The 15,000-nt window shown below is 41.8% G+C and overlaps 1 protein-coding gene across 1 annotated transcript in view; it reads right to left on the bottom strand.

Annotated features, from left to right (window-relative positions):
• Nucleotides 1–4,642: 4,642 nt before the first annotated feature.
• Nucleotides 4,643–15,000, bottom strand: part of LOC119966481 (mitochondrial poly(A) polymerase) — a 47,525-nt gene continuing 37,167 nt past the window's right edge. Inside the window, exons 8-9 of the mRNA XM_038798239.1 lie at nt 14,898–14,971; nt 4,643–6,763 (exon numbers count right to left, since the gene is read on the bottom strand). Coding sequence (XP_038654167.1) covers nt 6,395–6,763; nt 14,898–14,971 — 443 coding nt within the window. The 3' untranslated portion in view covers nt 4,643–6,394. The remainder of the gene's footprint in view (nt 6,764–14,897; nt 14,972–15,000) is intronic.

Raw genomic sequence — 15,000 nt, 5'->3', positions numbered from 1 at the left:
AGTACCGCCCCCCCGCCCCATCCCCAGTACCGCCCCCCCCTCCCCTCCCCATCCCCAGTACCGTCCCCCCTCTCCCCATCCCCAGTACCGTCCCCCCCCTCCCCATCCCCAGTACCGCCCCCCCCCTCCCCATCACCGCCCACCCCCTCCCCATCCCCAGTACCGCCCCCCCCCTCCCCATCCCCAGTACCGCCCCCCCCTCCCCATCACCGCCCACCCCTCCCCCCCATTTCCATCTGCTACGAAGTACTTTTGAGATGCTGTGACTTTTGAAGTGTATGAAATTCAGTGGCTAATCTACGTGTGGTAAACACTCATAAACAGCAATGTGATAATAACTAGACAAGCAGTTTTATGATATTGAGTGAGTGATAAATATTGGCCAGGGCATGAAATAGTGCCATGGCAGCTTTTACATTCACCGGACATAGTTTGGCATCCCATTTGAAAGATGGCGCCTCTCATTTGAAAGATGGCACCTCCCAACAGTTTAGTGCTCTCTCAATACTGCACTGAAATGTCAGCCTTAATTTTTGTGCTCAAGTTTTCGAATGTGCAGCCAAGTGAACTACAGCTGGCACAGCGGCACGTTTTACCTGCCTCGTTTTAAAGAGAATGATATTGGAAGGTGAGATTAGAAATGATACAACCACATTTAAAATAGAAATGAGAAATACTGAAGGAGAAATACTACAAAAACAAATCAAATTACAAAGAGGAGCACGCAACAACTTACACAAATAAACAAACTTGCGGGGTGGGTAATAATTGGCAAATTAATTTCAACATAGGCGAGTGTAAGGGGCAAGAACTTGTTGGGATATTACAACCGTGACAATTCAAAATGCACAACTGGTGGTGAAGCATTTTGAGATGGCCTGAGTTCCGGGAAAGATTTATCGTTTTTCTCGTTGGTTCATCCTAATTAAGATTATTATTAGCGTCACAAGTAGGCTTACATTAACACAGCAATGAGGTTACTGTGAAAATCCCCTAGTTGTCATACTATGGCGCCTTTTCAGGTTCACGGAGGGAGAATTCAGAATGTCCAACTCACCTAACAAGCACATCTTTCAGGACTTATAGGAGGAAACCCGAGCACCCAGAGGAAACTCACAAATGCAACAAGCAATAATTACTGCATTCCCCAGTGTCCTATGGTTCATTCATACCACTTAACAATCCTTTGCTGTGGCTCTTTTCAAAGGTGAAACAAATTGATTGAAAAGCAATCTTATCTTCTTGTGTTAGAGTAGTTACATAGAAGGTAACCTGATTTCATGGTTGCAAAGAAACATTCCAACACTACGTGGCAGTACTTCTCTGAATAAGCCTAGAGGTTTCATTCCACGATTCCTTACTCCCCAAGACTTTTGACAATGTATTCCTGTAAAATTACCCCACACCCTTTCATAAATGTAATTTTTTTTATGCACACAGGCTAACAGACAGGTACAGACCCACTGACCATCCAGCCTGCCCCACACAACCAAACCTGTATATCACAATGGGAACTCAGCCCTATCCAAAAGCCATGTCATCTCCAGAGAAAGGCAAAACAATTAACAACCTGTTCTCCAGCAGGGTGATTGAAATTAACGGTAGCATTGTGGATAGCACAATTGCTTCACAACTCCAGGGTCCCAGGTTCGATTCCTGGCTTGGGTCACTGTCTGTGCGGAGTCTGCACATCCTCCCCGTGTGTGCGTGGGTTTCCTCCGGGTGCTCCGGTTTCCTTCCAGTCTAAAGATGTGCAGATTAGGTGGATTGGCCATGCTAAATTGCCCCTAGTGTCCAAAATTGCCCTTAGTGTTGGATGAGGTTACTGGGTTATGGAGATAGGGTGGAGGTGTTGACCTCGGGTAGGGTGCTCTTTCCAAGAGCTGGTGCAGACTCAATGGGCCGAGTGGCCTCCTTCTGCACTGTAAATTCTATGATATCCGACCCAGGACTTCATGACGTACCCATATTTTGGAAGAGGTGATATCTGGCCCCACTTGAAATTAGTCCAGATATATCTGACCCAGGATTTCCTGACGTGCCATATTTTGTAAGAGGTGATGTCTGGCCCAATGTATTCCTCGAATCAGCATCCACTTCACGGGTTGACAACCTCTTCCAGAGGTCCAGTATTTTTTTTCAGAAGACAATCACCTGGCATCTAACCTAGATCTGGCTTTTACACAACTTAAAATTGTTAACACTGAATCTCCCTGACTGATTTAAATGGAATAGAGAACTGAAAGAAAACAGACTTGCAAATAGAACATAGAACAGTACAGCACAGAACAGGCCCTTCGGCCCTCAATGTTGTGCCGAGCCATGATCACCCTACTCAAACCCACGTATCCACCCTATACCCGTAACCCAACAACCCGCCCTTAACCTTACTTTTATTAGGACACTACGGGCAATTTAGCATGGCCAATCCACCTAACCCGCACATCTTTGGACTGTGGGAGGAAACCGGAGCACCCGGAGGAAACCCACGCACACAGGGGGAGGACGTGCAGACTCCACACAGACAGTGACCCAGCCGGGAATCGAACCTGGGACCCTGGAGCTGTGAAGCATTTATGCTAACCACCATGCTACCCTGCTGCCCCAAATGTAACACCTTTCACATCCACAGAATATTCCAAAGTGCTTTTAGTCAATGAAGCATAGTCACCATTGTAATGCAGGAAACGCAACACGCAGCAAGCTCCAGCAAACAGCTATCTGATTGACCAGATAGTGTTTTTGTGATGTTGATTGCAGGCTAAATATTGGCCTGGACACTGGGCAAAACGTTCAAGTTCTTCTTTGAATTAATGCCACGGAACCTTTGAGGTTTAATGTCTCATCTGAAAAACTGGAAAATATATTCCCTTCCATCACCATACACATCTCAATCAGACCATTCCTAGGTCTGTGAGTTTCTGATGTGTGCAGTACCAACTCTTTTAGCCTATCTTGATAACCAAGATGCTTTATATTAGGAATTAGTCTAGTGGGTCTCCTTGCTGCCCTTTGCATTGGTTTTGTTTGTCACTACCAAGGATATGCAGTCAAATTCCTCAGAAAAGGTTTGTATAAAAGAAGTGTTGTAGCAACATATTGGAGTGTGCCGTGTAAAAGTCAGGTAACAATGAATATTTGTCAGCTGGTAAACGAGCCGGGGAGTCCAATGCAATGATGATTGGGATCTGTACGAGGCCTTGAATGAAACAGCAACAACTAGCAGTCAGCTGCTGCAGCTGGCAGGGAGGCAGCAATGAACAGGCAAGTGATTGAATGGATTGAAGCTCTCATTTACATTGAAACCCGAGTTTATTAAAAGGCTTCATGAATATATTTATTTTCCCAAAAGATTCATTCAGTGCTGAATAACTGAGTCTCTCACATTCAACTCCCACAGTTTCTGTAAAGCAATAGCAAAAATATACCTTGGGATACAAATGAGAAGATTATTTTTCAGTCATTCATGGGATGAGAGCATTAATGGCAAAGACAGCAATTCTTGCTCATTGCACTTGAGGTGAGGATGAGCTGCCTTCTTGAACAGCTGCAGTCTATCTGGTTAGGTACAGCCACAGTGCTGTTTGGAAAGGAGTTCCAGGTGTTTGACCCAATGACAATGAACAAATGTTAATATAGTTCCAAGTCAGGATAGTGTGTGACTTGTCCTTCAACATGGTGGAGGTTGGGTGATTTGGAAGCTGCTGCTGAAGGAGGCTTGCTGAGTTGCTGCAGGGCATCTTCTTTAATGGTACATATTGCTACCAGTGGAGGGAGGGAATGATTTAAGATGATGGATGGGGTGCCAATCAAGAGGACTACTTTGTCATGGATGGTGTCATACTTCTTGACTTTTTTTGAAGCTGCACTCGACCAGACAAGTGGAGAATATTTCATCACACCCCAGACTTGTAGATGTGGGCAGGCTGCTGACCTATGATGGAGGGAAAGTCACTCGTGAAACAGTTGAAGATGATTGGGCCTCAAACATAATGCAAAAGAAAGTCCTACAACATAATTAACCACGTCCAAGACAATCACCTTACCTTTTAAAAAGGTAATTGTCTTAAAATATTGCAACAAAATGTGCAGTTTGACGTTTACCAGAAGGATGAATAGCATTTTTTATAGTTGGGCATTTTTACTTCAATCAGGTAAATGATGCATTTTAAGCTAGCTGTGAAACTACAGTTGTGGAAACAGCACAGTAGCAATACAATTGCAGCTGCATCTACTATAGTACTGCATGCATTGGAGACATCATCCTCCATTTCCCCAAAAGCTATGGATTGAGTTGAATCCATATTTGGTCATAATTCTAGTTCTACCAATTAGGTTAGATATTTATTTTCGTTGGCTGATGCTGAAGAATATCTGAAGATGTAGGTAAAAATTGAACTTCCAGTTACCAATTAAGTTTATGGAAATTTAACTCAAAATAGTGGAACCTACACAGGCTTTTGGTAGAAACAGGCAATTAAAAAAATTGAGATATGCTTCTCCAATTGCCCTCGAAACGGAGTGGTTTGCTTGGCCATTTCATTGCTGTGGGTCAGGAGTCACGTGTACGTCAGACCAGCTGAGGACAGGAGATTTTCTCCCCTGAAGGACATTAGTGAACCAAATGGTCAGGAAACTACTGGATTGTCAAAAGAAAACTTTAATTAAAGCGACATGCATTTTATTACAGATGTATTAATTATCAAATTTATATTCCCAGCTGCCATGGTGGGATTTGAACTCGTATCTCTGGAGCATTAGTAATCCAGTGGCCTGGACTAGTCTAATAACATTAACCCCATACTACTGTCCCCATTAATCAGAATTAATTATAAATAATTAGGACTTCTCAAATTTAAAATTATGGAACACCAATATAGTAGGCATGGGACAAAGGCAGAGTCAATAGTGAGAAAACAAACATTGATTTCATTTCCTTGGTGAATACAATAATACATAGAACAAAAATCCACTCTGCAATATCTCATGTCCAGCAAGTGATTTGAAAGGAAATAAAATGATAGACAATAGTACGGATAAAAAGATTGCATTGCAGTAATGATTGCAGTGTTCATACACTGAACACATTTTTAGAAAGGACAAACAATTTGTAGGCTTGCTTGGAATGAAGGTGAGTGGACGCTTCCTTGTATTTTGCCAATGCCTAGAAATGCTGAATATGATTACTAGTTATTAGGTTCAGAAATCCTGATATAACCCAGTCTGTGGTGTTGGCCTCCAAGAGAAAAGAACTTACTATTAAGAACGTGAACATATCAAGCATGACATGACACAGCCATGGAGACAATAGCTCTAAATGGTACATAATTAGTTTCTCGATTTAAATCAGAGTATGGCCTTGCATTACTCATTAAAATAATATCTCCTACTCCTGGCGGCGAACGTTCTAATCACATTTCAATTCGCTTCGCTCAAGATCACAGACATCCTATGTTACATCAGTGACTACACTTCAAAAGTAGTTCCATGGCTGTAAAGCACTTCGGGACATCTTGAGGTTGCGAAAGATATTCTCAATGCAAGTCTTTCTTTTAATTGCCTTGATGTGAGCCGTATTGTCCAGTCTGTGATCACAGTATTTTGTTTTCTACAGGATTGCTTTTTCCTGTACGTATGGAAGTTGCCCAAAACTTGATTCAATCTTCAATCAATTATTTAATTTGCAGAATATTTTTTATTTAACAGCATTTGAATTGAGCAATTTATACAAAGCTGCGTGAATTGGTTCTACTTCTGCTGTAGCTTATTGCTTCTAAAGCAGTTTGGAATTGTTGAGGAAAGGAAGTCAGACATTTGCAAAACCCCATTCAATTGTAAGCCAAGTGGATTACTAACTTTACTGTGAATGAGACAATTTTGCAACTCAAATTAGAAGGCGTATTTTCATTTTAACGGAACCAACTGGAAATGAACAGATGCAAAAGAACCAAATGTTTAAAAAGGTTATACACTTTTACTGGTTATCTTCCAGTTTATTTAAAATGCAGATAATATAAATCTTTCATTCATCAATTCAGCAGCTTTCTGAAAATAAAGTCTGAACACACCCATTAAGTTTCATCTGGATGAAGAGAAGCATGTAGGAATGGTCTCTTAGGTCATCCAAGTCAGTAAGGTTTAAAGATTTCCCTTCAAATTATTAGTCATAGTACCATCCAGTTCATGCACTAGTCTCCTTTAAAACAGATTCAGGCCTAACGTTTCAATGCTTAAGCCAAATAACACTTACTGCCAAATGGCTGTATCATTCAATAATTCTTGCAGCACTCAAATTAATGGATTTTTACAATCTTGAGACTTCTGCTGTCTTTGTGCTCCCGCTAGTTGAATGATGTTTTTACAGATATACGTTCATTTTATTTATGGAGGGCTGCTACCAGGCAATAGTGCAAATGTGCCGTCTACCACCATTTGTCCGGTTTAAATAGCCAGGGGTTGATTTGTTTGTCTTTAGTGAATCCAACAAAGTTTTAATCCTCTCGCTTGCTGGTTGTCTCTTCTTTTTACTCTTGCCTCCAGATGATTGCATGGTTGGAAGGAGCAGAGCTGCTAGTCCCCAGGGTTTGGTATCAGACATACGCTGCTTTAGCCCTTCCTGCTGCAATATCCACGCGCTCTCTCTTGCCGCGGTCACAAACCTCTCCAGCTGGGTTTGATTGACATTCTTGCTCACATTTAAAGCCTGCTCAAACGGGTTCTGAATGTAAAGTGGAGACGCCTCAGGTTTATGCTGTTCTTTCCCCTAGAATGGTTACAAGAAAAATGAAAATGAATTTACAGCATCGACTAGGTTTAACATTATCCAAAAGAAAAATAAACCACTGTCTGTCATTCAAGGAACTCATAGTACTGTCTGTCTCTCTTATGAATCCTATTGGTCTATTTCTATCCTGGGTAAGTGAACTGCTCAGTGCAGAAGGGAGAAGAGATAATCGAACAATATTGTGAACTACCAGAAATCCACACAAGTCCAAATAAGCATTTTCACTAATATTGAACTTGTGTCTGACTGCAGTTATTGCAAATAAATTTCAAGTTTAACATTTTTGCACGTCTGCATAACAGATTCCTTTTATCTGCCCATCATTTAGATAGAATTTAAAACAGAAAAAAATGCTTATCTTTGAGACTGAGCAAAGTAGTTTTGCCCTATGTAAATTTGAGTTTTCCCCAAAAATAAAGTGATCTGTATTCTCAGCTTATTTAAATTTTACACGTAGGTGTTTGTCTTATTCATCAAACTCTACAGTCACCAAATGAACACAGAGGTCACTCCAAATAGTTCAGAAATTATGTAATAGCAATCTTAAAGAAGTGTTGACACTGCATTCCTTATACAAACACATATAAAGCTCCTGTCCATTTAGAACTGTACTGGCTGTATTTTAAAATGCTGGTACCATACTAAATGAAAGCTGTATCACACACACTTAAATGTACTGGAATTTGGACTGTGGGATAAAATTAAGTATAAAATATTTAACTATTGAAAAACTGCATGTCAGTTTCTTGTTTTATCAGAATACATTTTTGTTAGTAGCTGTATCTAGACCTGGCATTGTTTTTTAAATACAGTATATGGTTATGAATACAGGTCTGAGGAAAATAATGTGAAGTTTAAGAAAATACTAATATCTTCCATAAACTGAAAAGTTAGAATTGCTTAATCAACAGATTGAAAAAAGTTAAAACATATGCTTCCTTCAGATGAAACATTAATCGAGGACCCATCTCAGTGACATGGCGGCACAGTGGTTAGCACTGTTGCTTCAGTGTCAGGGACCTGGGTTAGATTCTCAGCTTGGGTCAGATTCTCAGCTTGGGTCACTGTCTGTGCGGAGTCTACACCTTCTCCCAGTGTCTGCCTGGGTTTCCTCCCTGTGCTCCGGTTTCCTCCCACAAAGTCCCCGAAAGCCGTGCTTGTTAGGTGAATTGGACATTCTGAATTCTCCCTCAACGTACTCAAACAGGCGCCGGAGTTTGGCGACTAGGGGATTTTTACAATAACTTCATTGCAGTGTTAATGGAAGCCTACTTGTGACATTAATAAAAGTTATTATCTGCCTTTTTTGTTGTGGAGATGTTAAAGATGCCATCGGAGAAATAAGAAGGCTCTCTTTTGAATTTTTTTTTAAAAAATTTTCAATTAAGGGGCAATTTAGCGTGACCAATCCACCTACCCAGCACATCATTGGGTTGTGGGGTGAGACTCGCGCAGACACAAGTCTGGTCGATCATCTCATTATTTTAGGCATGACATTACTCATGTAAAAGTGTCACATTTTCCTACAGCATCAAAGTAACAACTTGAAAGATTATTCAAATCAGATTCCATCAAATTTTTAAAATTAGTTTATAAAATCATGGGCCTGATATTTATTTGAATAAATCATAACAAATCTGTTTCCTGACAGAAACCCACCCATCTCCAATGGCAGCAACGGCACTGAAACTAGGTGTTTGGGTGTCACAGGCTGGGCCAGTATAAATTGCCCATTCATAAGTCCCCTTGAGAATGTGTTAGTGAGCTGCCTTCTTGGTCCACTCTAGTCCTTGTATCCACAGTGCTAATAGGGAGAGGGTTCCAGGATTTTAACCCAGCGGCAGTGAAAGAATGGCAAATATTTCCAAGTCAGGATGGTGTTTGGCGTCCAGGTGGTGGTATTCACATGTATCTTCTCCCCCTATCCTTCCAGGTGGTAGTGGTCCTTGGGTTGATGTTGCATTCCATACTAAGAAACCAGGGTCAGAAAGGGGTAAAAGTGTGAGGTGATGTATTTTGGGAGGATAACAAGGCAAGGGAATACACAATGAATGGTAGAATGCTAGGAAGTCAGAGGACCAGAGGGACCTTGGACTGCATGTCCATAGGTCCCTCAAGAGTGCAATTCAGGTAGATAAGGTGGTTAAGAAGGCAAATGGGATACTTGCCTTTATTAGCAGAGGCATAGAATATAACAGGTTATGATGGAGCTGTATAAAACGTTCATTGGGCCACATCTACAGGTCTGTGTTCAGTTCTGGTCGCCACACTATAGGAAGGATGTGATTGTACTAGAAAGGGTACAAAGGAGATTCACCAGGATGTTGCCTGCGCTGCAACGTTTCACGTATGAAGAGAGGCTGGTTAGTCTGGGGTTATTCTCCTGAGAGCAGAGAAGGCGTGGCAGGACCTGATTGAGGTATACAAAATTCTGAAGGGCATATATAGGGTAGGTAGACACTTTTCCCCTTAGTAGAGGAGCCAATAACCAGGGACATAGATTTAATGTAAGGGGCAGGAGATTTAGAGGGAATGAATGGTAGAATGCTACCATGCAAAGTTCACCGGAAATGCTGTTGTTTAAGAGAAAAGTGCGAACACAGTTTGATTTGTTAACTCCATCTAATACTTCAGAGATTGTCAAAAGACAAGAGACACAAATTGCTAGGAGGGAGAAAATCTTTAAAAAGCAAGTATTCAACCAGGGAGAGAGAGTGCTAGTCAGGAGTTACACCACCAACAGGGAATGGATACCAGCTATGATCCGAGTGAAGACAGGTCCAATATCATACGCCGTACAGATGGATGATGAAAGAGTTTAGAGATGTCACGCTGATCAGTTAGTTGCTGCACAAAGTGAGTTTGCAGAAACTTCTCAAGAGGTTCTACCTTTAGAAGATCTAGAGAGCTATACTTTGGAACAGAGACCAGAGACAGTGATGAGTTCTGATTAAGGACTTTTCAATGCCGATAGTGAAAGATACTGAAATAATAATAAAAGTACCATCTATAGAAAGGAATGAGGACACTTCTGAGGTCGCAAGTTACCGAGTTCAGAATGCCAAATTCTACTAAAAAGAAATAGATGTCCACCACAGAGACTGTCAGCTGAATTGTATATATGTAGAGAAATAACATACAAGAGGATCTATTGCATATATGTTAATTGTTGTCATTGCACAAATGTATTAAAGAGGGATAGGTATTATGTATCTGGGAATACATTATTGCTGAATCTGCATCACGTGATATGTAGTGACATAGAACATAGAACAGTACAGCACAGAACAGGCCCTTCGGCCCTCAATGTTGTGCCGAGCCATGATCACCCTACTAAACCCACGTATCCACCCTATACCTGTAACTCAACAACCCCCCCCTTAACCTTACTTTTATTAGCACACTACGGGCAATTTAGCATGGCCAATTCACCTAACCCGCACATCTTTGGACTGTGGGAGGAAACCGGAGCACCCGGAGGAAACCCACGCACACAGGGGGAGGACGTGCAGACTCCACACAGACAGTGACCCAGCCTGGAATCGAACCTGGGACCCTGGAGCTGTGAAGCATTTATGCTAACCACCATGCTACCCTGCTGCCCCAGTAATGGATTTTGGAGCAGATCATCATCTTTATTGTATGGGCAACACCCTTCACAAATTTCTTGTTGCGGTTTGCAAGAAGGTTTACAAGGATCCAAAGTGTGGGCACCTCCATACCTTTTCTCTTTGTGGCAACAAATAATTATAATATCCTTCAAACCATACATCATCCTGACTTGGAACGATTCCTTCACCGTAGCTGGGTCAAAATCATGGAACCCCCCTCTCCTTAACAGGCACCTACACAACATGGACAGCAGCCATTCAAGAAGATGGTTCACCATCACCTTTTCAAAGGAAATAAGATGCTGGCCTAGTTAGTAAAACCGACAGCCCATTAAAGAATGAAGAAAAGTGCACCCGCCAACTAGGTGAACAAAAAAAATAAGTTTATTCCAGATGTACTTAAAATATGTAGGTTTTGAGCGAAGACATACAAGCAGCCACATTTAATGAGAAGCATGTTCTGCTTCTTGTTATCAGTAAATTGTATTCCAGCTCACTTGGCTAGACAGTTGTCTCATGATGCAGGGCCAGCAGCACCCTTTCAATTCCCAGCTGAGGTTATTCATGAAGGCCCGCTGTCGCAAATTTGCCCTTCGTGCCCGAGGTGTGGTGATCTCACATTAAATCATCACCAGTCAGCTCTCCCCCTCAAAGGGGAAAGCAGCCTATGGGCATTTGAGACTATGGTGATTTTACTTACTTACTTTCATACTGCAATACAAGATCGCAGATATTAAAGTTGATATGAAGTAGCGCACTTCACTCAGTAAGAACTGCATAAAAGTGAAGACAATTTATCTAACTTTTTCTTAGAAAGAAATTCAGGAGAATCCTAGCCCTCCCACTCCCTAATCTTGCTCATTTCCTTTCTCGCCCACCTGCATCTGCTATCCCTCTCTCCTCCCAGTCTTCACTCCTGCCTGTAATTAGTCACTGTGCCCTTTCAGTGACTCGATGACTCATTGAGAAACAGCCAGAGTCATTTTTCAGATGGCTGGGTTTTCCATGCCCCCCCCACCCCCACCAGAAGAATGAGCAGGAATGCCAAACACAGCAGCCCCATATTCATTTAACATTTCAACAAGCATTAACTGGTAGGAGTCAGAATTCCTTCTCTTCCTCGGATGAATGTTTTTCCTCAGAGAGTGTCAGTCAATCGCGTTGGCCAGCAGCACTGTAATCCCAGAACCCAGAAAAAGCTAAGTATGGGGGTATCTCATGGCAGGGAGGGAGGGGGGGGGCACACACAGAGGAAACCCTGGGGGCGGGGTAGGCACACCTGATGTGGAAAGAGGGCTCTTGAGAGGCTGCCAAGGCCCCAGCAGGGTAACCTGCCTGACTTTGATCCCATCCCAAAAATCCTCCTGCCCGCCTCAAAATGAAGGCTAAAGTGACCATTAAGTAAGAATGCAAGGGTCTCAATTGGGGCAAGCATGTATAGGTTGCCCAAAGTCTTCCCTCCTCACGTAAAATTACAGACAGGTAGGGGGTGGGCAGAAGGGCAGTGGGAAGACCATACAGAAAAGTTTGCAGGCCCCCATTCCTGCAAACCTGTTGGGAGGGGAATCACAAAATTCTGCCCATAGAATCATTTAGTCACAGAAAGAGGTTGTTCAGCCATCAAGTTCATACCTGCTCTCTGCAGAGAAATTCAGTCATTCATGCTGACCCACCACAAGTGTCCATCCAATTTCCTTCTAAAATCATTCATCTTCTCTGCCTCCAACACCCTCAAAGGCAGTGAATGCAAGGTCATTACATTTGTTGCATAAAAAGGTTCTTCCTCACATTCTCCCTGCATCTCTTGTCCAAAACTCAGAGCTCATCTCTTCAAACTTCCTTTGCTGGAAGATCAACTTTAGTCTCCAACCTAAATTTGTTGCGAAAATGCTCCATTCCTGGAATCATTCTGGAAAATCTCCTCAGCAGCCTCACAAGAACCTTTATACCCTTAATAAAGTGTGGACAGAACTGGATGCAATACTTTACTTATGGCTTAACCAGAGATTTATAAAGGTACAGCATAACCTCCACATTTTTGTACTCAATACCTCTATTTATGATTGATGAAAAATCTCTCGTTCACTAATGTCCCTTAAGACACTTAGAAAATATCAAAAGAATTAGACAAATTCAACATGGATTTATGAAAGGGAAATGATGTTTGACAAACCTACTGGAGTTTTTTTGTAGGGTGTAACTAGTAAGCCAACCAGTAGATGTGATGTATTTGGATTTTCCAAAAGCTTTTGTTAAAGTCCCCCAAGAGGTTTGTGTGCAAAATTAAAGCACTTGGGCTAGGGAGTAATACATTGACATGCATTGAGAGTTGGTTAGCAGACAGGAAACAGGGACTAGGGTTAAATGGGTCGTTTTAGGAGTTTCAGACGGTGACTAGTGGGGTACCGCAGGGGTTGGTGCTTGGGCCCCAGCTATTCCAAATACATACTTATGATTTGGATGAGGGAACCAAATGCAACATTTTCAAGTTTGCTGATGACAGAAAAGTAGGCGGGAATGAGAGTGGAGGGGGATGCTAAGAAGCTTCAAGGCAATTTAGACAAGTTGAATGAGTGGGCAAATACATGACAGATGCAGTATAATGTGGATAACTGTGACATTATCCACTTCGGTAGGAAAAACAGAATGGCAGAGCATTATTTAAATGGTGATATTGGGAAATGTTGATGTACAAAGGGACCTGGGTGTCCTTGTACACCAGTCACTGAAAGCAAGAATGCAGGTGCAGCAAGCAGTTAGGAGGGTTATATATGTATATATAATCTTTATTGTCACAAGTAGGCTTACATTAACATTGCAATGAAGTTACTGTGTAAAGCCCCTAGTCGTCACATTCCGGCACCTGTTCGGGTACACAAGGGAGAATTCAGAATGCCCAAATTAACTAACAGCACGTCTTTCGGGACTTGTGGGAGGAAACCGGAGCACCCGGGGAAACCCACGCAGACATGGGGAGAATGTGCAGACCCTGCACAAACAATCACCCAAGCCGGGAATCGAACCTGGGGCCCTGGCGCTGTGAAGCAAAGTTGTTAACCACTGTGCTGCCGTGCTTAACCAATTTATCAAATTTATGATTCTTTAGCCTTGTTAAAGCATTCTTTGCCTCATCATTTGTTGTCACTTGATCAATTTTTAAAATTGATTGATGCCAAATCATATTATTCTAGTGCGTTAACCTTCTGCTGCAGCTACTTGAGATCAGTAAGGACCATCCCTAAGTCGCAGCAGCACCTGCCATAATATTTAAAACTAAGACACATCGACAACATAACTGTAAATATCATTGCACTATTCTCAGAAAAGTCCAACAATGTTACAACACTTTAAATCAGGTGGTTTGAAGTTACTACCACATTGCTCTGAATTTAATTATTATATACTCAGTACAAAAGTTTGCATAGTATATAATGGATTTTGAAATGCAATTTATTTAATCGCTACTCAATTTAACTTATTAACAAGCATGCATTTCAAACATCAACAAGTATTGGAGCGCATTTAAGGTTTTAAAACGCAAAAGGTAACTGAAAAAGTGGGAAAGACAAATCACTGGATTGAGTAGTACAATGCTAAATAGTGTTAAGATAGAATGCTTTCAAAAGGCCTCTCAACAGTTTCTATCTTAACAAAGGAGCTGGGAGAGAAGATCTGATTCTTTTCATTTAAAGATGTGACCTTGAACTCAACTACAGACTAGTTGCAGCCTGTAGTTTTAGGCATAGCCAACTGCCTGTCCAAATATACCACCTTCTCAAGGGCATGTGCAATAAATGCTGACCTTGCCAATAATGCCCACACCCCATGAATGAATAAAATTATGACGACAAACTTTATTCCTATAACTACTTCATTCAAAAGACAATTAAGATTTGATTTTCATAGAATCCCTACAGTGCAGGAGGCGGCCATTCGGCCCATTGAGACTGCACCGACCCTTTGAAAGAGCACCCTACAACTCGGCCTATTCCCCTGCCCTATCCTCATATTTCCACCTAACCTGTACATCCCTGGACACTAACGGTCAACGTTATCATGGCCAATCCACTTAAGCAGCACATCTCAAGACTGTGGGAGGAACGCAGAGCACCTGGAGGAAACCCAGACACTGGGAGAACGTCCAAATTCCACAAAGGCACCCAAGGCCAGAATTGAACCTGGGTACCTGCCACTGTGAGGCAGCAATGTTAACCACTGTGCCACCCGAATTTCAAATTGGAGTTCAGCGATTCATATTTGCACACCTGTACAATTGTACAGCTTTAAGATGTTCTGACTAACAGATTATATGTGGGCTGAATTAGCTCTGAACTTTCAAATTTAATCACTTTCCTATGATTCATACCGAAACTCCCAATAATGATCATTATGATGCACCAAGATCTTGTTAAAAGTTCGTCCTGACAATGTCAGGGAATGTTTGGTCAAAACTGAATGGCAAAAACCCACATTAGAAAATCAAAGTCTGCAGCCATACTAACCTTCCTGATATTGATGGACATTTGATTGAAAGCAAAATTGCCATAAAATTCAAAGAATTCCTGTAGAAGTTCCTCTGTAGAGAAATCCAAATTGAAAATTATT

The sequence above is a fragment of the Scyliorhinus canicula genome, chromosome 5, assembly GCF_902713615.1.
Source record: "Scyliorhinus canicula chromosome 5, sScyCan1.1, whole genome shotgun sequence".
Lineage (NCBI taxonomy): Eukaryota > Metazoa > Chordata > Chondrichthyes > Carcharhiniformes > Scyliorhinidae > Scyliorhinus > Scyliorhinus canicula.
The sequence above is the reverse complement of the archived record's forward strand: the minus strand, read 5'-3'. Positions and strand labels throughout refer to the sequence as shown.